This window comes from Hyperoodon ampullatus (genome assembly GCF_949752795.1).
Source record: "Hyperoodon ampullatus genome assembly, chromosome: 5".
NCBI lineage: Eukaryota > Metazoa > Chordata > Mammalia > Artiodactyla > Ziphiidae > Hyperoodon > Hyperoodon ampullatus.
In genome coordinates this window covers 4,370,336-4,392,862 of record NC_136918.1, presented here as the reverse complement: position 1 = coordinate 4,392,862, position 22,527 = coordinate 4,370,336, and the positions used below count along the sequence as shown (strand labels likewise).

Sequence of the window (22,527 nt, the reverse complement as noted above, 5' to 3'; positions counted from 1 at the left end):
TTCCATATCTTTAAAAAAAAAAAAAAACTGGAGCATCAAACACGCATTAGTCAAGTGTGTGGGTTTTCGGAATGGACGTTTCCGTAGTGCAGTTTTTCAGAATGGACGTTTCCGTAGTGCGGTGTGATTGAGCAGTAGGTGTAGGGCATCACGCCTGCACTGAACGCTGCCTGCCACGACTCTGCCCCATCCTGTAAATGTACGGGGTATTTTTTCCCAAAAATGAAAGGAGAGGATGTGGTAGTGAAGTCTTTTAGCTGAGGGAATGGAGGAAAAGTGGGGGCCTAGTGTGAATCTGGGCCATTTCTGCTTTCATATCCAGGAATTGATCAATCTGGGGAAGCTGAGGCAGCTCAATCGACGTGTGTTCCAATAGAAGCCAGCTGTGCAGCACAGTGAGTCCCAGCTGCACTGTTGGCAGAACTCCTGTCCCTCCTTGGAAGACCCTCCCCTGCGTGGGGCATTCAAACAATGCGACGGTGTTTGGGGGTGTTCGGGTAGTGATCGGACAGTAATATATTTTCCCGTTTCCTGGACCCAGGAAGGCAGAAACTTGAATGATGACCAGTGATGAAACCACCAGCACAGCCAGACCAGGCCCAGGAGCCCATGGGCTGAAGAAGCCCCAGTGAGTTGATGGCATCCATGTCTCTAGGTCTCGTGTTCCCATGTGTGAGACGCCCTGAGGGGACTAAATGACCAATGACGTCCTCTGCGCCAACCATGTGTACAATGCCTAATGGATGGATTTCACCCTCACTCTACTCTGGCCTCTCCACATGTTTCTGGGCTTCCTGCTCATCAGGGGGCAGCTGAGGTGCTGGCTGAGGATCCCACCTGAGCTCTGGCTGAACTCCATCCCCAAGAAAAGCCCAGATCCCAGACTAGAGTTGGTACTGAGAGGAAGGGATCCCAAAAATGTGGATCTGAGCACAAGGATGGAGACTGGAGAGTCCAGGTCCCACAAGGAGCGAGAATCTTCTGACAAGGCTGGCCAAGAGCTTTGTGCATCACCTGCCCCAAGAGGGCGCGCTGACAGTTCCAATTGCAATCAACGTGCACAAGGGCTGATGGGGGACATGTGGAAGGGACCCTCTCAATGCTCCATCCAGATCCTCTTGGGTCCCTTCCACCATTTCTGTGCATCTCCCTCCTGGCTTCACTATGCTTTTCCCTAATGGCCACCATCCCACTTCTGGGATTCAGACCCTTCAAACAGAGATTAGTTTATGAGTCCTGGACAGGACTGAATGCTAGGTCAGAGTCTTAGATGTTTTCCAGAGCTTGATCCAGACCACCAGAATTCTCTCCAGCCCATAACTCACGTATTCCCAGCACGCTCTAATCCCCCTCACCTCTTTGCTCATCCCATGTCCCGACTGCCTGCCTGCCAACCACTGAACCATATTTATGGTTGTCTTCTACATGACTCGGAGCATAACATGGTTAAATCAGGAGCCCCAGTACCCCTCTGTCTTACCCTCAGCTGCAGGAGCCTGGAGGAATATTTAATAGTCACACAGAAAGTGCCGCGGTGCCTGTGCTTTGTCCCAAATCCAAGAGGAAGCCTCTTCTGTCCAATGTGGTTTAAAACACCCCTCCCACTGTAGATCGTAGCAGCGAAGAATGCTCAGCAGGGCAGAAAACACAACGCCCAGACCCCAGAAACAGGTTGCATGCCCAGGTTAGGGAGCAGAGAGCAAGAGAGTGTGAGAGCCACCCAGCACTCACAGCGCCCCCATCGTCCCGTCCCGGCAGTCTGGCAACCAGTCCCTCCTCACAGGCCTGAAGCCAGAGCCCAGCGCTTACTCATTCGATAATAGACAGTAATTCCATATGTGCCTGTCCATAGAAGTCAGTGAATAAAGAGTATTTACAGATTTACTTTTCACATCTGTCGGTACAAAGATGAAGAGCTTTCTGTCCACAGTAAAAGTAACTCAGTCCAAAGTGAGTCCAGAATTTAACAAATTACACTCTCTGCCTCTTAGTCCATTGGGTAAGGATAGCAAGTCACCTTGGGGCCATTGGGGGTGCCTTCTTAGTTATGCACATTAAGGCCTTACCTATATTCGGGGAGAGGATGCTAAGGCCCCATGGGGATGTAGGTATATAACTCCCTATTGCTGATGCCCTGGAGGAGTGTAATAGGATTATATGGTGCTGTGAAGCCACGCCCCTGCCTGACACCTGACAATCTGCAGAGCTCAGGAGAAAGGTGGACAGTCTGTAGTAGGATCTGGGATCTTCTGAGAATAAAGCATCTAAGATCCGACTTGCAGCTAAGAAAGCTGTCGGGGTGGACAGGTCTATAGAAAATCTGGAACGGGGACCCAGGCCCTAACCAGAGGCCTGAGGCCTGGGGTCAGGGCTTGTGAGGCGAAACTAGAGCTGGCAGGGCACCTGGCTGGGGCCTGTGCTGGGCCCTGAGGGTAACAGCTGAGCAGGTGAGCAAAACCTGAGTAAATAACTTGGGTGCCAAGGTGAGAGTTCACTCTGCAGAGGACAAACATCCATCCATCTAGGACCAGACTTTGGCAGGGATGCCCTGTGGCAGTGACCACAGTTTGGATCCAGGGGTTAAACCATCTGGGATTCTGGAACAGCATGGAGGTGAGATATGGAGGCCTTGAGAGGTGGTTCTCATCACCCCTAGTTAGAATCTGTGGGGACTCCCCAGGGTAGGTAGAAACAGTAAAGCAACAGGAGAGAATTTTTGTTTCGAGCTGGTGGTGTGGCTCAAACATAAAAATCTTAAAACAGAACAAAACACACACAACACTCCAATCTAAACAGGTGGGCCGTGGAAGAGGCTTGCACAAGCTGGAGGAAGAGAATAAAGACTCTTTTACTGGCAACCCTGTCTAGGGGTCTACCAGCCCTGCTGCCATTCTCACTGGAGGTCAGCTGGGGAAGGACCTCTACTGAGACCTCATTCCAGAGTGCCAGCTCACTCCTCCTTTCACTCCTGTCACCTTCATAAAGGCCTGGATTGAAGAGCTCCCCTGCATAAATTTAATATTGATTGGGTCAACATTCTAGAGTCCAGAGTAGCAACCACTTGGTAGCCCCTCTGGCCATCTCCCCAAGGCAATGCTCTCTGCCTTCCACCACTGGCCGGGGGAGAGATGCTCACCACATCTGGCCTCCCTCGCACCCCGGGGAAGAGGCGCAGTCTGTTGCAGCTGAGAACAAACTGAGAGAGTAATGCCTGGCCCTCCACGGCGGTCCCCATTGCACCCCTCTCCCCCCACCCTGTGAAGCGACCATCTCGGCTGCGCCAGGTCTCACAATTCACAAAGGGGTCCACATGCACAGCCCACCGAACAGCGTCACTTGGCCTGCATTACCTCTCCATAATAATCTCATACATCAAAGCGGGGAGAGACCTGGCTCTGCCTGTAAGCGACTCCGTTAACAGACATTGAATATCATTATCAGAAGCCCCTCGCTCCCTCTGCTTCGTATGCAAACTCCTGAGCTCCCTGGAGTCCTTCCTGAAGAAAGTGCCCTGCACGACGGACATTTGTTATTTTGCAGGAGAGGACGCTGAGGCTCCACGGGGACCGAACCAAATTAACTGCAGCCAAGAATTGGCGCCAATCAAGACCTACATTGACACCTAGTGGCATCTCTCGGAACTGCAGCTGGCTCCGGCGGGTTCCTCTGGAAGCCACTCTCAGAAAAGCAAGAAACAAAGCCACTGATCCAAATATTTACAAATATCCGAGAAGAAGACAGAGTGGGAAACAAATTCACTTTTCAGCACCTCTTTGGTGATAGAAAAACCCACACTTCATGTTTAAATATCTTAACGGCATGAGAGGGAGAAATTGAAACCATTACTCTTTCATCTCATCTCGGGATAAAATTCATTGAGAAAGAGAAAGGGAGGAATAGAGTCAAAAGCCTAAGTGGACTCCAACTTTACATTGCACATCCCTCTGATCTACGAATCCGACCCACATACAGTCACACAAGTGTGCAAAGATAGTCATTGCAGCAGTGTTGGGAATTTTCTTTAAGTGGAAATAACCTAAAAAGGCCAACTATTACATATAATATTATACATTATTGTATATATTATATATAAATATGTTATATTTATATATAATATATATATATAAATATATAGATATCTAATTAAAGTCATATATAGTGATATATAGATAGATCACCTGGTGCATGTGTCATGACTTTTGTTATTGTTACATAATGTGATTTTACCTTTATTTGGAGTCTCCATTACTCCTGATGCAGAAAAAGTAACCATGGTCAATCCTGGATAAAGTCAGGCATTTTATTTTTTATTTTTTTAACACCTTTATTGGAGTATAATTGCTTTACAATGGTGTGTTAGTTTCTGCTTTATAACAAAGTGAATCAGTTATACATACACATATGTCACCATATCTCTTCCCTCTTGCATCTCCCTCCCTCCCACACTCCCCATCCCACCCCTCTAGGTGGTCACAAAGCACCGAGCTGATCTCCCTGTGCTATGCGGCTGCTTCCCACTAGCTATCTATTTTACATTTGGTAGTGTCTATATGTCCATGCCACTCTCTCACTTCGTCCCAGCTTACCCTTCCCCCTCCCCATATCCTCAAGTCCATTCTCTAGTAGGTCTGTGTCTTTATTCCCGTCTTACCCCTAGGTTCTTCATGATGAAGGCATTTTATGTTTAAACTTAGTCAATGCAGAAGTTTTCTTTCCTTACCTTGGCCTATAGATTTAGGGGCTTACTTCACATCACATCTTCAGAGGGGGGGTGTCTGCTCCCCAAAGCTCCACATGGAGGTTTATCACTGACCCCTCAGCCCCTGAGTCCCCAGACTCTATCCTGAGCGTTCTATCACACCCTCATATGTTCTGTCTAACCCCCAGGGGAGGGCACAGGAGACGCCCTTTTGACAGCCCGACTGTTTTTTCTTACTCCTCCCTCATCTTCCCTCTCCCTCATCCACAGCTTGATCTAGCCTGAGTTTGGGAAGAGGGGGAAAAACTGCCAAAACATAACCTTTTCTGCTCAACCTTTTCTACTTCATAGTTGGGTTGAACATTTTAGACTAAAATCCAAGAACTGGCATATTTCATCTCTGATTCCACTGTGACAGCTTCCTTGAAGAGATGAGTATCTCCCACCTACCTTCCCAAATCGGGAGTGGAGGAGAGCTCCAGAGAAGAGGGAGCGTGGGATGGGAGAGCCAGATCTGCTGATACTTCACATATTATCCCATCTCTGAGAGAGAAGGATCTGGAAGGAGGCACAGCAAACAGTCACAGAGCTCACACCTAGGATGAAGGAGGAAGGAAGGAAAGGAGGAGCTTTTTGATTTATGTCCTTCCGGGTTGCTCGAACTTTGTACAGTAAGCAGGTATTCCTTTTGGAGATAAATTTAGTTGGCCTAAAGATTAAAAATCAAGAGGCTAGGGCTTCCCTGGTGGCGCAGTGGTTGAGAGTCCGCCTGCCGATGCAGGGGACACGGGTTCGTGCCCCGGTCTGGGAAGATCCCACATGCCGCGGAGCGGCTGGGCCCGTGAGCCATGGCCGCTGAGCCTGCGCGTCCGGAGCCTGTGCTCCGCAACGGGAGAGGCCACAACAGTGAGAGGCTCGCGAACCGCAAAAAAAAAACAAAAGAAAAAAAGAAAATCAAGAGGCTAGCCAGATCTTAAGTTTGTTCCCTTCCTCTTCTTTCCATCCTTTGAAAGCAGTGCCTGTGACAGCTCTCCAATAGGACAGCAATTAGAATGTCACAGGAGACAGGCACTGCTGTGTCCTCGCTTGCCCGCCCTGTCCCCATCACTGAACCAGCCAGGCACCACTCACAGAGCCGAGCGTCAACACTGAGGAAAATCCCTGGAATAAGCTCCTACTGTGTGTGGTACTCTGTGTCTGAGCCCTAAACGACGAGTGCCTTGAGCTCATCATAAACTACATGTGGACCAGAAGTAACAGAAAAGTCTTTTTTTTTTTTTAAATGGAAAAAAAAGCCTGTTAGTCTATGGAGAGAGAAGGGATAAAGTTGTGCAGACGACAATCACACGCCCCCTGTTCTCCCTCCCTGGGCAGAAGAAGGCAGGACACACTTTTGACCCAGATGTTTCCCGTGATGGAAATGTGATCGCACTGATGCCGGCTCTCCTTGCTCTGTTCCCAGTGAGGCATGCCGGTGGTGGTGCTCGGGACGGATTGTTTGGGTTTTTTAATTACTTTGCCCTCACCATAATCAGTGCACTATTCTGAACTGGAATTTTTTTCAATTACGGAAATTTTTCAGCCATTCCCTCTCCTGTGATCTCACCAGTTTTCTCACTCAGAACGCCTCTCGGATTAGAATTTCTCAGTCTATCTTCCATGACTCTCAACTTCAGAATTTTCATTTCTCCATCTTTTGGTTCTGTATTATATGTAATTTCTTTCTCTCCTTTGATTGACTCGTCTCTCATCAGCTATTCTAGCCTCTTATTTTTCCTACTTATTGGAGTCTTTTTATTTCCAAGAGCAATATTTTTCATAACTGCCTGTTCACATTTAATCATCTCCTGGTCTCCTTGCAAAGATGCTGTTCCCTCCTTACCTCTTCAATACATAACATGATATTAAACTTTAAGGGAATATCCAAATATTGTACCTAACACCCATAGAGAGGACATAAAAAGGATTGAGGGCTTCCCTGGTGGCGCAGTGGTTGAGAGTCCGCCTGCCGATGCAGGGGACACGGGTTCGTGCCCCAGTCCGGGAAGATCCCACATGCCGCGGAGTGGCTGGGCCCGTGAGCCATGGCCGCTGAGCCTGCGCGTCCAGAGCCTGTGCTCTGCAACAGGAGAGGCCGCAGTGGTGGGACGCCCGCGTACCACAAAAAAAAAAAAAAAAAAAAAAAAAGGATTGAGTTGCTGGACATTTCAAAGGATTTGTGAAGAGGATGTCTTTGGAGAGAGTGTTGGAGTGCTCTCAGTTTCACTGATCCCAGGCTGAGGATGGAATGAGGGGCAGATTATCTCTTAACCCCAACCTTAGGGTCCCATGCAGAGAGGCTGATGTGTGTTCCCTGCTGTCAGGGAAAAAGGAGGCTGGGTGCCTGGCTCACTTGGAGGAGGCCAAAGGGCCTATGAATACAGAGCAGGTGGTAGTGTCTGAGGAAACCAGAGGAAAGCTGCAGCTGTGGACTAGTCTGGGTTCTCCAGGGAAACCCTAAGGGCCTGACTTGTGATTCACTGACAAGGGCTGCCAAAGGTTCCAAGCAGCATCCTTACCTGCCATGAGACTCTAAGACCCATTGGATCTGCTGGATCCTGTGGCCCGAATGGCAGAGCAGCTTGCACCGCAGCCTGGACCGATGCAGAGCCCTCTCTTGTTCTGGGCCCCACTCAAAACTAGCGTCTTTTGGGACCTCCCTGGTGGTCCAGTGGTTAAGACTCCAAGCTCCCAGGGGACCCAGGTTCGATCCCTGGTCAGGTAACTAGATCCCACATGCCACAACTAAGAGCCCGCAAGCCCCAACTAAAGATCCTGCACAAGGAAACAAAGATCCTGCATGTCGCAACTAAGACCTGGCGCAGCCAAATAAATAAATATTAAAAAAAAAATCTAGCGTCCTTTCAGATCACTCAGTAGATGGGCTGGAGGAACACATCACATGAGGAATTTGTTGTATCCAAAGTCCAAAGAGGTACAGTGGGTGCTGTGCCACATTTTGGCTGTAGGAGGGTCCAAGCAACAACTTATCCTTTACCTTAGAAGGGCTATCTGAACAGAAGTAAAGGGCTGAGTAAGAAAGAATTCTCTCTCCTTCCCTCTCTCTCTGCCTGTCTTCAAGCTGGGACATCAGTCTTCTCCCCCCTTGAGACTGGGACTCAGACTAGAACTTACACCATTGGCTTTCCTGGGTCTCAAGTTTGCCAACTGCAGATCTTGGGACTTCTTAGTCTGTATAGCCATGTAAACCAAAACCTTAGAAGGGAGATCTTGACATGCCCCTCACCACGGTGCCCCTAGAAGTTTCACTGAGGTAGAAGGCCCCTGAATTTTAGTCAGGTTTACTTCCCATCCTCTAACATGGAAGTGTCTTACCGACAAGTCTAGAGTAGTTGCTACTTCTTGCTCAGTAGATCCAATCAGCATAATGTCATTAATGTAATGGACCAGTGTGGTATCTTGTAGGAGAGAAAGGTGATCAAGATACCTGTGAACTAAATGATGACATAGAGCTAGACAGCTGATATACCCCTGAGGTAGAGCAGGGGTCGTGTATTCCTGGCCTTGCCAATGAAAAGAAAACTGTTTCTGGTGGCCTTTACTAACAGATAATGAGAAAAAAAGCAATAGCTAGGTCAACAGCTGCATACCAGGTACCAGGGGATGTGTTGATTTGCTCAAGCAATGAAACCATATCTGGTACAGCAGCTGCAATTAAAAACACCACCTGGGGCTTCCCTGGTGGCGCAGTGGTTGAGAGTCCACCTGCCGATGCAGGGGACATGGGTTCATGCCCCAGTCCGGGAAGATCCCACATGCCGCGGAGCGGCTGGGCCCGTGAGCCATGGCCGCTGAGCCTGCGCGTCCAGAGCCTGTGCTCTGCAACGGGAGAGGCCACAACAGTGAGAGGCCCGCGTACCGCAAAAAATAAATATATAAATAAATAAATAATAAAATTTAAAAAAAACACCACCTGGCTAAGCTTATAATATTCCATGACGCACTGTCATTCTCCAGGATCCATTCTTCTTCTTCAGAGGTCCAATAGGTGAGGTGAATGGGGGTGGGGTAGCAATCACCACCCCTGCATCTTTCAAGTCCTTGATGGTGGCACTAATCTCTGCAATCCCCCCAGGAATGTAGTATTGCCTTTGAGTTACTAGTTTCCTAGGTAGAGGCAGCTTTAGTGACTTCCACCTGGCCTTTCCCACCTCACTCCACAGGTCAGAGAAGCAGTGTGGGAATTCTGCCAGCTAATGAGTATATCTATTCCAATTATACATTCCAGAACCAGGGAAATAGCCACAGGGTGTGTTCAGGGACCCACTGGGCCCACTCTGACATGGACCTGAATTAAACCCCGTTGATCACCTGACTTCTGTAAGTCACTGCTCTGACTGGTGGACCACAGTGACATGTTGGGTCTCCCAAAATCACTGTCAGTTCAGAATCAGTGTCCAGTAGTCCCCAAAAGACCTGATTATTTCCTTTTCCCCAACGCAGTTACCCTGATAAAAGGCTATAAGTCCCTTTGGGGAAATCTGGAAGGAAGAATAACAGTACAAATGTTTGGTAATGTTCCAGTGTCCTTCCTAAAGGGCATTAGCACCCCCTTCATTCAAGGGCCTCTGGGTCTATAAACTGGCTCAGGTCTGGGAATTGATTGAGAGGCCACAGTTTTATGGGTTTTTTTTTTTAATTCTATTGGCGTATAGCTGATTTACAATGTTGTGTTAGTTTCAGGTGTATAGCATAGTGATTCAGTTATACATATACATATATTCATTCTTTTTCAGATTATTTTCCCATATAGGTTATTACAGAATATTGAGTAGAGTTTCCTGTGCTACACAGTAGGTCCTTGTTGGTTATCTATTTTATATGATTCAGGTTAGACTTTTGTTCCCTTGACCTAGAACTTTTCTGTTCCTACAGATCAAGTAGGAATGTAGTAGGCTTCCTATCAATTTCACTTCTAGGAACACCATGATGAAGTAGCCAACGCCCTAAGCCTGTATGAGTCAGACTTTCCCAATGGCTGCCTTGACTCTGCTGTCTATTACACTAACCATGTCCACCTTACCTTTGGCGGTTGATTGCCACCACTTGGCTCCTGCCACCCCGGATCTAATTACTCCCATTGCATTTAGGCCTCAATGACTGCAGCTGCCACTGTGAGATCTGACCTGCAGAGAAAGGTGATCAGAGCTCTTCAAGGATGTCAGGTCTCCCCTCACAAACTTATTTCTCACAGTGATGGTGAAAGGTCTTCTGCAGAGAAAGACAAATACTGCATGTTTTCACTTGTATGTGAAATCTAAAAACTAAAACAAACAAATGAATATAACAAAACAGAAGCAGACTCACAGATACAGAGAACAAACTAGTGGTTCCCAGTGGGGAGAGGGGTGGGAGGAGAGGCAAGACAGGACAGGGGAAGGAGGTTAAGAGGCACAAACTAGTAGGTATAAAATAAATAACATACAAGGATAAAATGTGCAGCACAGGGAATATAGCTAATATTTTATAACAACATTAAATGGAGTATAATCTATAAAAATATTGAATTACCATGTTGTACACCTAAAGCTAATATATTATAAATCAACTATAATTCAATTTTTAGAATAAAATAAGATAAAAAGAAAGGTATGTCTTCTGGACCCTCCCGGTGGGGGAGAGAGAGAGAGAGAGAGAGAGATTTATTATAAGGAATTGGCTCACGTGATTTGGGGGCTGACAAGTCCCAAGTTCTGCAGTTGGCAAACTGGAGACCCAGGGGAGCCAATGGTATAGTTGCTGTCTGAGTCTGAAGGCCTGAGAATAAAGAAAGCCAATGGTGTAAGTTCCAGTCCAAGCTTGAGTCTGAAGACAGAAGTCTGATGTCCCAGCTTGAAAACAGTTGGGCAGAGAGAGAGAATTCTCTCTTACTCAGCCTTGTTATTCTACTCAGGCCTTCAAGTGACTTGATGAGACCCAGCCACCACGAGGAGGGCACTCTGCTTTACCCAGTCCACCATTTCAAATGTTACTCTCCTCCAGAAACACCCTCACAGACACACCCAGAATCATGTTCATCCAAATATCTGGGCACCCCATGGCCCAGCCCAGTTGACACATAAAGTTAACCATCACAAGCTGGAAAAACAAAATTCATTACCTACATGGGAGTTACAGTCTGAGAGTTTCAGCAGGAAAGCTTACGAAGAACTCACAAAAGTATTCATAGGAGAATCAGCTTTAAACCTCAGCGGGTCCCAGGAAGCTCAAACCCAGCTTTCCACTGTTCCAATCAAGTAAGACCCTTCCTGATCCCCCTTTTCCCTCTTCCCTTCTTGAACTCCAATCTCAGAGGGGTCCACAATGGCTGCAGGGGAAGGAGGAGGATGTAAAAAAAGAGAGATAGAAACTGACCACACCTTTCCCTGAAGTCAGGAAGCCACCTGCTAAAGACAAAAGAAGCTTCATATCTCATGAGAGTTCAAAGTTTTTATTACTATCTGGGAATAGGCAATTTTAATTATGAATGCAAACTCCTAGCGAAAGTGGCTATAGAGCTTTCTATTACCCAGAAGTATCCAAAATAGTCTCAATTGGCAGGGAAAAAAAGCTGCCACCACTAAATTTTAAGGAAGGGTGGGAGACATTCCATGAGTTTTTAGATTTTCAAATTATCTATTATTTCCATCTCTTCTGTTATGAATTCTTCTGTCTGTTGAGTCTGTAAAATGAGCCTCAAGATGAATTCCGTGATGTCCTTTGTCATTTTTGTTCCAAAGCTCATTCTGCCTGAGAGTGTTTTCCATGAACAAGTCCTTGCATGGTAAGTACTTCTGCAGCTGACTTAGCCCATTCTTCCTGGTTTGCACACCCAGGGCGGGCTCTTAAATTATGGACTTTCAGGTGCTGGCTCTCAGCCAACAAAATTCCTGGCGCTGCACCCCTGGTGCAGGACCAGCCCAGTTCCCATCTTTAGCGAAGATGCCCCTTTTCCTTCCTGCACCATGGGCAAGCAGCACATTTCTGGAGTGTTTTCAGCCCCCATTTGCTGGATAGGCAAGACAACCAGCCCCAATCCCAGCTTCATGCAGCAAGCACGGGTCCAGTCTCCTGCCAAGCACAGGGTACACTCATCTCCATTCCCACATGAGCTTTGAAGCCCAATCTATGTATACCCATTTCCTTCTACCCTTGGGCTACATTTCACCAGCCTACTCTGTAGGTTTATTCTTCATTATTGGTCCACAAAGATTGACTGATATTTTGATTCATTCATTGGCTCGTGTGTGTGTGTGTGTGTGTGTGTGTGTGTGCGTGCACATTTCATCAATCACTCCTCTGTGGCTGGAGGAGGTTACAGAGAGGGCTTGATGTGTGCTCACTCCACCATCTTGATCAATGTCTTCGAGGGATGTCTCAGACACTACTGAGCTAGACAAGCAAGAAGCATGTCCAGACCTGGTCATCTCAGTCTTCACAGAGTGGACAGGCCCATTTCCAAAGTGGCAACACTCTCCCTCGGTGATGGGAGGACTTTGCTTATTAGTAGCTAAAGCAGAAATCCTTTCCTCTCCTGTCCTGTCCTACCCAGAAGAGTGGTCATGAGAGCTGACACAGGGCAGGCTGGTTGAACATCCTGGAGAGGCACAGTTCCAGAGGTTCGGTGATACCAAGTTTCAGTTCACGGTAGGCACTGGAGCACAAAGACTGGCTGATTTGTGTCTGGGGTGGCAATAAAGGGCTAGATGAAGTTTAGGAAGGGAGGAAACTCAGAGGTGGCTGATTGGAGGATGGGAAGGGGGTGGAGGTAGTCCACCCCCTTGGCTCAGACCCAAGCTTCTTAACAGTTCTTCAGCCTGAGGCTTGTCTTTGCCAATGCAAATTAAATTTCTCCTTCAGAGTTTAAAACTTTGTTAGAAAAGAAAACAAAGATAAAAGGAAGGAAGGAAGGGAGCAAGGAAGGAAGGGGGAGGAAGGGAGGGAGGGAGGAAGGGAGGGGGAGGGAGGGAGGAAGGGAGGGAGGGAGGGAGGAAGGGAGGGAGGGAGGGAGGAAGCCCTTCAGCGAGGTTAATGTAGGCTGGATGGCATCAGAGGGCCCTAGTTCTGGGGTGTGATCTCCTAACCCAAATAACATCTGTAGGCTTACACCAAGGCAGTTTGATAGAAGACTTACTGGCATCTCCAGGAAACTTGGAGATGTGTGGCCACCTCGTAGATGAGTCATTTTAAAGCACAGGAGCAAACGTAGAAGTCACTGAGGTTTACACAGGCACTTATTTTTCCAACAGCCAGGTTTTTTAAAGTCGTTTTTTAAAATTTCCCTAGTGGGGTCCAGTGGCGGGACCAGGGACATGGACCTCCTCCCACAGGAGAGTTTGTGCTTTTGCGTTGGGGCTTTTTTGCAGGTACCTGAGAAGGCTCGTCAAATTTTCCCCCAAGGTCCTTAATGGGGTTTTACAAGCTCTCCTGGGCTGGCAGCCCGCTCCACTGAAGGAGGCAGAAGGGGCTGTGGCTTCCCTTTGTGACCCTCCTGCTCCCACCTGTGTGGGTTTTCCAGGCTTTTTTGTTAGATGCTTGAGGACCTGAGAATCCCTTGAGCCAGAAAGAGAAAACTGTAACTTGGGGTCAACTCTTGTGTGCCACTTCCAAACGTCCCGGTCTGGGCGCCAAAATGGTTTAACATGACTCTCCCGTCATGGGAACAAGAAAGTCACTCAAATCCAGGGATAGGCTAGAAATAGAGCACATGGGGGAAAATACCAAAAACTCCTTTTTTAAGAGGTAGGGAAGGGCAGCACAGAAGAAAGACCGACAGACAGGGGAGGAGGGAGACCCGCGTGGGCACAGAGTGGAGCCCTTGATCACGTGCTGGGGACAGACAGAACACGAGCGAGGAGATGGTGGCCTTTGCTAAACTCTAAATCTACTGACGACAGTGGAGGTTTGCTAGGGACCAAGCCCGTGGAAGTTTGCTGTTGAGTTCTCATTCTAGGAAACTTGCCTGAGTTTTCCTTTTCTCTATCCAGGAAGCCCAGGGCGCTTCGAGGCGAGTGGGAACAAAAGAAGGAATTTCCCGTACTCAACACTAGGTGGCGCCAGACAGCTGTGGGCGTAATGAGGTTCCTCCCTCCAGGTGGGCTCAGAAGCTGGCGGAAGTTCCCTGAAGCGACCGAGTCAGGCCAGATTACAAGGAAACTGAGAATTCTAAGCGCCCACAGGAAGTTAGCCAAAGCATAAAATGGGCACACAGAAAAATAATAAGAAAAAAAAAGTCTAAGAGATGGGGAAATGTAGCACAGAGGCTAGACAGAGTCTACAGTCTGTAAAAGGAACTTAAAAGGACTTTGCCACGGAATCCTTGGCAGGAAAGATGTGCAGAAAGATTGGAAGGGGAGGCTTCGCAGGCGTTCGTGGTGGGGAGGGTCATGGCCTGGGCCAGGTAATGCTGGTGGTGACCACCTTCTGACTGCTGTACCTACATTTACTAGTCTACATTTACTAGTACGATTGTTTGATACAGCGAGTCAATAAGCCCAACAGGATTCAATAACAAGAATCAGTAGAAATACATTCTATTCATCTTCTCTGAGCATTTGCTTTTTGTGTGTACAGTTATGGACCCATGACTTTTCAAATTTATTGTGTCCATTGATGTAAGCCAAAATTCTCCTTTTGATGCTCACATTGTCCCAACTTTTGCTTGGGCAAATTTACCCCTTTTAGATTGATTCTTGCATAATTTTGAATGACCCAACTATTGAAAGCTTTGCTTCTGGCCCAACAAGGTGTAGGTGTCCTGGGATTGCCTTGCACCCTTCCACCCCAGACCAGGCATGAAATTGGACATTGTTCCAAGACACCATGGTTCCTTTTGGGAGAAAAATAGCATTAGAAACCAAAATCTGGGGTACATTGCAACTGGTCCCTTTCAGTGGCAAAAAGCCAAAAAGGAAATCTATTTTTCATTTAATGTTTTATAAAGACATGACTTCATATTGCTATATTCAGTTCAGTTCCAGCAGTACACTGCTCCTCCTCAAATGTTTGAGTCTACCATTGGCCTTCCCTTTCACTAATCTTGAAATCTAGGTTCCCGTCAAAATAAACACAATTATTTACTTGCTCTGACAACTTAAGGGAATAGCTTTTAAAAAAATACACTGTCAATACAAACAGTATAAATACTGAATACAGTTTTTGTTTTAGACTGCACACTCCTGAGGCTTTGTTGCCAAACCATTTTGTCCCAGAGTCAGGCTTAATCTCCCACCATGTGTGACTTATTTGACTGTTGTGGTTCTGCCGTTTCCGTTTATCTTCATTCACAGGAGGCTGCAACCTGCCCTTACCCCACCCCTCCATTTTCTGCTCCACCTTGTCATTTTCTCATGGGACTTACAAACGCCCAGTATACTAGATAATTCACTTAATAATGATAATTGCTAGTATCATTTTATTATTATTTCTCCTTTCCCCCCACATTCGAATGTAAGCCTCATGGAGCAGGGGTTTTGTTCCTTGGACTCTGGCAGCATCTGAAGGCAGGACTAAGAAAGTTGGGCTTGATTCTGGGGTCACGGGTGTCAACTCAGGTGAGCAGCATAAAGGAATGTGAGAGATGGTCAGTCTCCCTGCCATCCTGTTGTAGTTATTAATCACTGAGTTATTAATCACCCATTTTCATTCCTTAAAGTGTCCCAGCTTAGAGGGCCGGGTGATTGGAGGGGAGGCGGGGAGGCTGGGGAGTTAGAACACAAGTACTCCAGGCCAGAGGGAACGGCCAGCTACAGGGGAGGCAGCCCCTCTACTTTCAGGAACTAGCTCAATGTCCGGTGCATGGCTGGGCTTCAGTAAGAGATTCTGGGGACGTGGGACGACACTAGAATAACTGAGAGAAATTCCTGTATACCTGTAAATGCCTGCAAGGTGGCTGGGCAGTGAGACTACCTGTGAGAGGGACGCAAGCAGAGGGAAGTCAGGGGTCATTTCTGGGTTCTGGGCCTAGACAGGTGACAGGGGAGAGGGAGGAGGGGGTTGGTGACTGGTGAACTAGTGTCATCTTTATTTCTGCAAACTAAAAATATGTTTCCAGGGGCCTCCCTGGTGGCGCAGTGGTTGAGAGTCCGCCTGCCGATGCAGGGGATACGGGTTCGTGCCCCGGTCCAGGAGGATCCCATATGCCGCGGAGCGGCTGGGCCCGTGAGCCATGGCCGCTGGGCCTGCGCATCCAGAGCCTGTGCTCCGCAACGGGAGAGGCCACAACAGTGAGAGGCCCGCGTACCGCAAAAAAAAAAAAAAAAAAAAATATGTTTCCAGGTTAGACCAAAGGTAAAACGAACACATACTCTTCGTACAAGAGTCAGACAACACAGAGGCATACAAAATGGTACAGAGGAAATGATTTTCAGTGATCTCATCTTAAAGAGAGCCCATCCTCTGGCTCCTCGAAACCCCACCAGATGAAGAGAGGGCTGTGAGCCTCTATCTTGTAGGGGAAACACCTGGGTGAAGCAGTTAGACTGTCTCCACCTCCGGGCTGGCTGGAAGGGGCCCAGGAAGTGGGGGTAGAGACAAACCAATTCAGAGGCTCCAGAACTGGGAGGGCTGGGGTCTAAAAGGGAGGCACAGGCCTTGCCCAGCAATCATTTCAGCCTTCAAGAAACTTCCCCCTCCATCCCTTCTCAGACCCTGACGCTTCCTCACCTGGTGGGGGAGAGGGTCGGGAAGAGGCTTCAGTCACGTGCCTCAGATGAACATGCTAGGAGAGTTAAGGACACCCGAGGAGCTGTCTTAAGGAAAAGAGGTCCCCAAGGGATTTCCTGTATCATGAGGCCTCCAGGAAGACGCAGGAGTATCCTGACCGGATGAGGCTTTGGCTAGCTGCTTCAGTCACGTTTCCCATGCAGCCAGACGCTGCCCCTAGCTGGTTCCCTGCCCCATCCCCTACCTGGGGCTACTCCCACATCTCCTGACTAAAGGTGGTCTTCAGGTGACCTGCACTCAAGGTTGATGATATAACTGGAACCCTAAAGACCACTTTTTTGGAAGAAACCACAATGATTACCCAAGGTGACACCTTTTTGTTTTTCATTCAGTACTATAACTCTACAGGAAAAAGGAACACAGCAAACATCGCACTTCTGATCAACATCCTTCTGCGGTCTCACCTCATCATGCACATGCATTTTAGCTGCTGTCCTCAGTGTGCACACACCATTACCCTGTACAGCATTTCACATGTCTGCAGCATCTGTGCGCGGCCCATTTTCAGGGAGCTGTGGCCTCCCTCCGAGTCATGGTTTGGAGAGCTGGCTGAGCCATTCAGTTACCTCTGCGCAGGCATTTGGCTTGAAGTGAAGTCAACACCGTTGCACCTACCCTTCCTTTCCTCTTCAAGGTTCCTCTAGCAAATCAGGATCTCCAAGCCAACAGGTGCATAGAGCCTGGGATTATTCTTGTTACACGTGTATCTACTGCTCTTCAGAAAAGCAGAACCAATCCCAATGCACAGTGTTGCCAATTTCCCTACAGCTCTGCAAGAGGTGGAGAGATGATATGGATATATATACAATACACATGGTTTAATGGTTGGGTACTTAATCCCCTCATTGTATAGTTGAGAAAACTGAGAGATGAAGCACTTTCCACAGGGTCATCCCCCTAGAGGACAGCAGAGAGATCCAGTGCTGGAGGTCGCATCCCCTGACCCCCTCTCAGTGCTCCGTCGGCCACACCACTCTACCTCTGACAGTTGCTTCTAACACAGACACAGCAGGCTCTTCTTCTCTTGTCCTTTGTTCTTGGAGGAAAGCCAAAGCACAGCCCTTCTCCTCGCCCTCCCGTGTCCTGCAGACCAGGTTTCTAGACTTCACCTGCTAGATCCAGACCCTGAGGAGCTCCTCAGAAGACAGCCCGGCCACCACACAGGCTTCCACCTCTTCCCTTCTGCAGCTGATCAGCTTCTGGGGTGAATTAGTTATTATCTGAAAAACAATTTTCATTCATATTCATTAGGTGAATAGTCATAGTAATAGTAATCGTGGAGAATATCACCAAAAACCTCAACTACCTGATTCATTAACTTTCCAGCAGCAGAAAAGCCTAAAGACAATTCTAACCCTTAGAGCAAGGGCTTCCCACCTTCAGTGAGGTCGTCTCCCAGGTCACCGACCAGCAGATGTCTTGGGGTCCTGCCTCCTCGGCACTCCTCCCTAGGGGACCCTGCCCCCCAGAAGCCCAGAATGTAGTTCTGGTCCAAAAAATCTAACCTTCTTCCACCAGAGAGCTCTGAAAAGAGTGACCTGGTCTGAGGTGCTCCACGTACAGCACTAGCAGGGTGTCTGGTCCAGGGATGGTGCTCCATAAACAGGAGTCCCTTCCTACTCATACTTCACATTCCTGCTATCTTCTCCCAGCAACCCCAATACATCATCATAACTGGTTGTAAAAATGCAGGTATCAACCTTTCAGGGCGACTTTCCCCAGTGTCGCCGCTAGCCCACTCACCTCCAACAAACTCACTTGGGTCTTGCACAGCTTCTCCCACAGCCCTTCCCATCATCACTTTTTTTTTCTTTCTTTTTTTTTTTTTTAAGCTGCACCATAGGGCATGTGGGATCTTAGTTCCCCGACCAGGAATCAAACCCATGTCCTCTGCAGTGGAAGCGCAGAGTCTTAACCACTGGTCTGCCAGGGAAGTCCCTCCCTGTCATCACTTTAAAGAGTGGCATGTGGGCACAGACAGGTGGGCACAATGGTTTCCTCCACCCCCATCCCCAGAGACATTAGCTTCATCTAGTCGGTTGCCCTTGATCTTGTTTGTAAAGAGGTGGCTACAGGGCTCACTCCTGGTGTCCACAGGCAAATAATGGGAAAGCACGTCTCACTGAATGGGATGTCAGTGTGGAGCCCACGACCAATTCCCTGATGCTGGTCTGGTCAGATTCTCAGGACGCTGGCTACCTACATCTGCAGTGCTTTTTAAACTCTAGAGGAGTGCCTTGCAATGGAAATGTAATGTGAGTTACATATGCCATTAAAAATTCTCCAGTAGCACATTTTATAAAGTAAAAAGAAATAGGTAAAGTTAATTTTAATAATATATATTATTTTAAAAATAAATATTATTTCAACATGTAATCCACATAAAAATATTAATAAGCTATTTTATACTCTTCTCGTACTGTCTTCAAAATCTGTCATGTATTTCATAGTTACAGCACATCTCAATTTGGACTAGTCACATTTCAAGTGCTTAATCATCACATATGGCTAGCGGCTACCATACTGGATGGCGTCGTTCTAGAACATTAAATTGAAACAGCTTAATCTCAGAATTTCAGAAGGTACAAAACTGTTGTCCCATAGTTTAGAACAAACTTCCAAGGAAGGTTCAGCTGATATATATATTTTTTAATTTGAATTTGTTCTTAACATTTGAAAATCAGGAGATTTATTATAAAGTCTGGATTTCTGAATTCTCATTTCAAATTTAGGAAGCACTGGCTCACATCCCGTCTTGGCAGCAACCTGCATGAACTGAGAAGAAGCTGCTTTCTTTAGATGGGCCATGTTTGCCACGGTCCTCATATCTATCTCTCCCTATTAAATCACATTTATTGCACTGTACACTTTTTTTTTTTTTTAATCTGTCTGGGCCCCAGAAGCATCTGGGCTCACAAACTTCACTTTCTATGAGGCACACAGAGTCAGACTTGAGATGGTCCATTGGAGCACGTCTCAATTTAGAGATGACTAACTTGAGGCCATCTTGATGTTTGCTACCCACATTACAGTGGAATGTGACAGCAATAAGAGAAAGAATAAAGTGAGTCACAGAAAGGAAACAAAGAACCTTTAGCACCAAAGCCTCCATCCCCATGAAGCAATTATGGATAAAAGACAAGGAAAATACATTATATTTTAAAATAGGGAACACACACTGAGCAGTCTTAATATAATTTTCCTTGCATATATATTTTTGCCATAGACTGTTACTTGGTGATAAAAACTTGAATGGAAAGACATTCTTAATGGTATATTTCAGAGTGCAACCATCACCAACTGTAAAATTATAGATGAAGACATGCAATGTTTAATCCAAACAGACAAATTAAACATTTACAAACTCAATAGGACTTTTTGAAGCCTTGTCGAGGATTTCCACTTGGTAATTTTCCATGGTTTAATTGGAAAGATGCATGGACTTTGCAAGGTTGGCTGGAAGTTGCTTTTTAATAGTTTGGAGGATTATCTATGACCAGTGCAAATGTTGAAGTGCAATTAGGCTGTACTAAAGTAAAGGTTGAGAGGGGGGAGATGGTGGTGGTGATGTGCAGCTCCAGAACTTATTTAGGATTTGATGGACACTAGCTATCTATTTCTCACACAGCACTGTGGGAAATGCATACACTCAGAGAAACTGTCCATGTTAAAATCTGGGGAGAAACAGAACTTAAAAACCTTATGGAAGGGCTTCCCTGGTGGCGCAGTGGTTGAGAGTCCGCCTGCCGATGCAGGGGACACGGGTTCGTGCCCCGGTCTGGGAAGATCCCACATGCCGCGGAGCGGTTGGGCCCGTGAGCCATGGCCGTTGAGCCTGCGCGTCCGGAGCCTGTGCTCCGCAATGGGAGAGGCCACAACAGTGAGAGGCCCACGTACAGCAAAAAAAAAAAAAAAAAAAAAAACCTTATGGAAAAGAATGCATGTAGGAACAGACACTAGAACAAAGTAGGAAGGATGGTAAGGGGAACAGAGAAGCAAAAGGTGGTCAAGGGTCATGGCATTTATCTTCCATGGACAAAAGTGGTCATTCTCTCATAGAATCTCCTTGTCTCGGGACTTCCCTGGTGGTCCAGTGGGTAAGACTCTGTACTCCCAATGCAGGGGGTCCAGGTTTGATCCCTGATCAGGGAACTAGATCTTGCATGCGTGCCACAGCTAAGAGTCTCATGCCACAACTAAGAAGCCCACATGCTGCAACGAAGATCCTGCATGCCACAACTAAGACCCAGTGCAGCCTAAATAAATGAATAAATAAATAAATAATATTTTTTAAAAAAGAACTTAGTAGGGAATCCAGATAATACTTTAAAAAAAAAAAAAAAAAAAAAAGAATTTCCTTGTCTGTGGTCTCATCTCAGTTGCTTGGTTTTCTCCAAAAGCTATTTTTAGGGTATGACTCATCATGCATTAGGATTCCTAGGAGCTCTTGCCATTGGAGGGCTTTCCTCGTGCCCCTGAAATTCTATAGGGAACGGACCCTTTACATTGTTCTTTCCCTGGCCCTTTACTCTGCAGCTCCCTAACAACGCACTGGGTCCTGTGAGGGAACTCGGCTAGGTCATTGAATGTAGGACCAGAAGAGGGAAATTGAAGGAGGGTATTAGGAATGGAAGAGCTCGTGAGTAGAGGGTAAGCATGGGAACAGAGTTGAGAGGAAAGCCGTAAAGGGTGACTACTCCGTGGAGTCCAGCCGAGGAGGCTGAGCTTTTCACGTGTGTGGAAAAGAAGAGCTAGTGACCTGCTGAGCCAGGAATGCTCCCCTCCCATCATCATTGTTTTGGGTTCATTCAGGGGTTCTTCCTTTACTGCAGGGCTCCACTTCTACTAACGGCAGAGGAGCACCAATCAGACCAATCCTCCTGCAGATAGCAACTTCAAAAACGGATCAAAATATGAAACCAACTTCCTTAAGTCACAGGAGAGCAACCAAAAGTTGACACTTGGAAGAAGGGAATGTCTCTGGGTGAGTTTCCCATTTTTTACAGTTCCCTGAGGAACTGAGGGCAGGTCTCTCTTGGTGCCATGAACAGAAGAACCAGAAAACAGATATGGGTGCAAACAGAAAAGTTAGGAAGTGAGAGGGCTAGAGTTAAGTGGTAATGGATTAAACATTCCAATTAAATGGCAGAGATTGTTGGAACAGATTCACTTAAAAAACAAAACAAAACAAAACAAAAAACCTCTGTGCTGCTTCAAGAGACACCATTTAAATTTGAGAACATGCATAAGTTTAAGATAAAAATATGGAAGAAGGGCTTCCCTGGTGGCGCAGTGGTTGAGAGTCCGCCTGCCGATGCAGGGGACACGGGTTCATGCCCCGGTCCAGGAAGATCCCACATGCCGCGGAGCGGCTAGGCCCGTGAGCCATGGCCGCTGAGCCTGCGCATCCGGAGCCTGTGCTCCGCAACGGGAGAGGCCACAATGGTGAGATGCCCGAGTACCGCAAAAAAAAAAAAAAAATATATATATATATATATATATATGGAAGAAGATACACCCTACAAACAGTAAACCAAAAAGGGCTATATTGATATCAGGATAAGAATACTGCCAGAGATAAAGAGGGACATTTCATGATGATAAAAGACTCAATTATTCAGGAAGATCTATCAATCATAAATATGTATGCACCTAAAACAAATTTCAAAACACATGAAGGAAAAATTGACATGAAAGGAGAAACAGACACATCTACACTCATAGTTAGAGATTTTGTTGTCTCTCTCTCAATAACTAATAGAACTATACCAACAAAATCAGTGAGGACAAAGATGAGCTGAACAGTATTAAACATTTTGGCACAACTGATATTTATAAAACACCACCCAACAACAGCAGAATACACATCCTTTTGTGCTTCAGGGCACTCTGAGCCCCTCAAGTTCTTGCTGAAGGGGATGCAGGCCAGCCCTGTCCCCTGTGTTTGACACATCCCACTGCCTTTATGTTTAGCAGTAAACCTCTTAATCATCCGGAGGGCTGGTGGGGGAACCGATGTAAAGAACACTGGTTGGTAAGCATTATGAAAAGAGGCAAATGAAATG

The 22,527-nt window shown here is 46.9% G+C and overlaps 1 protein-coding gene across 1 annotated transcript in view; it reads right to left on the bottom strand.

Annotated features, from left to right (window-relative positions):
- Positions 1-16,769: 16,769 nt before the first annotated feature.
- The window catches only part of IL20RB (interleukin 20 receptor subunit beta), a gene marked incomplete at its 5' end in the record, with an annotated part of 32,105 nt that continues 26,347 nt past the window's right edge, over positions 16,770-22,527 (bottom strand). The window contains 1 exon segment of the mRNA XM_079705384.1: positions 16,770-17,682. Within this exon segment, the coding sequence (XP_079561510.1) occupies positions 17,575-17,682 (108 nt within the window). The 3' untranslated portion in view covers positions 16,770-17,574.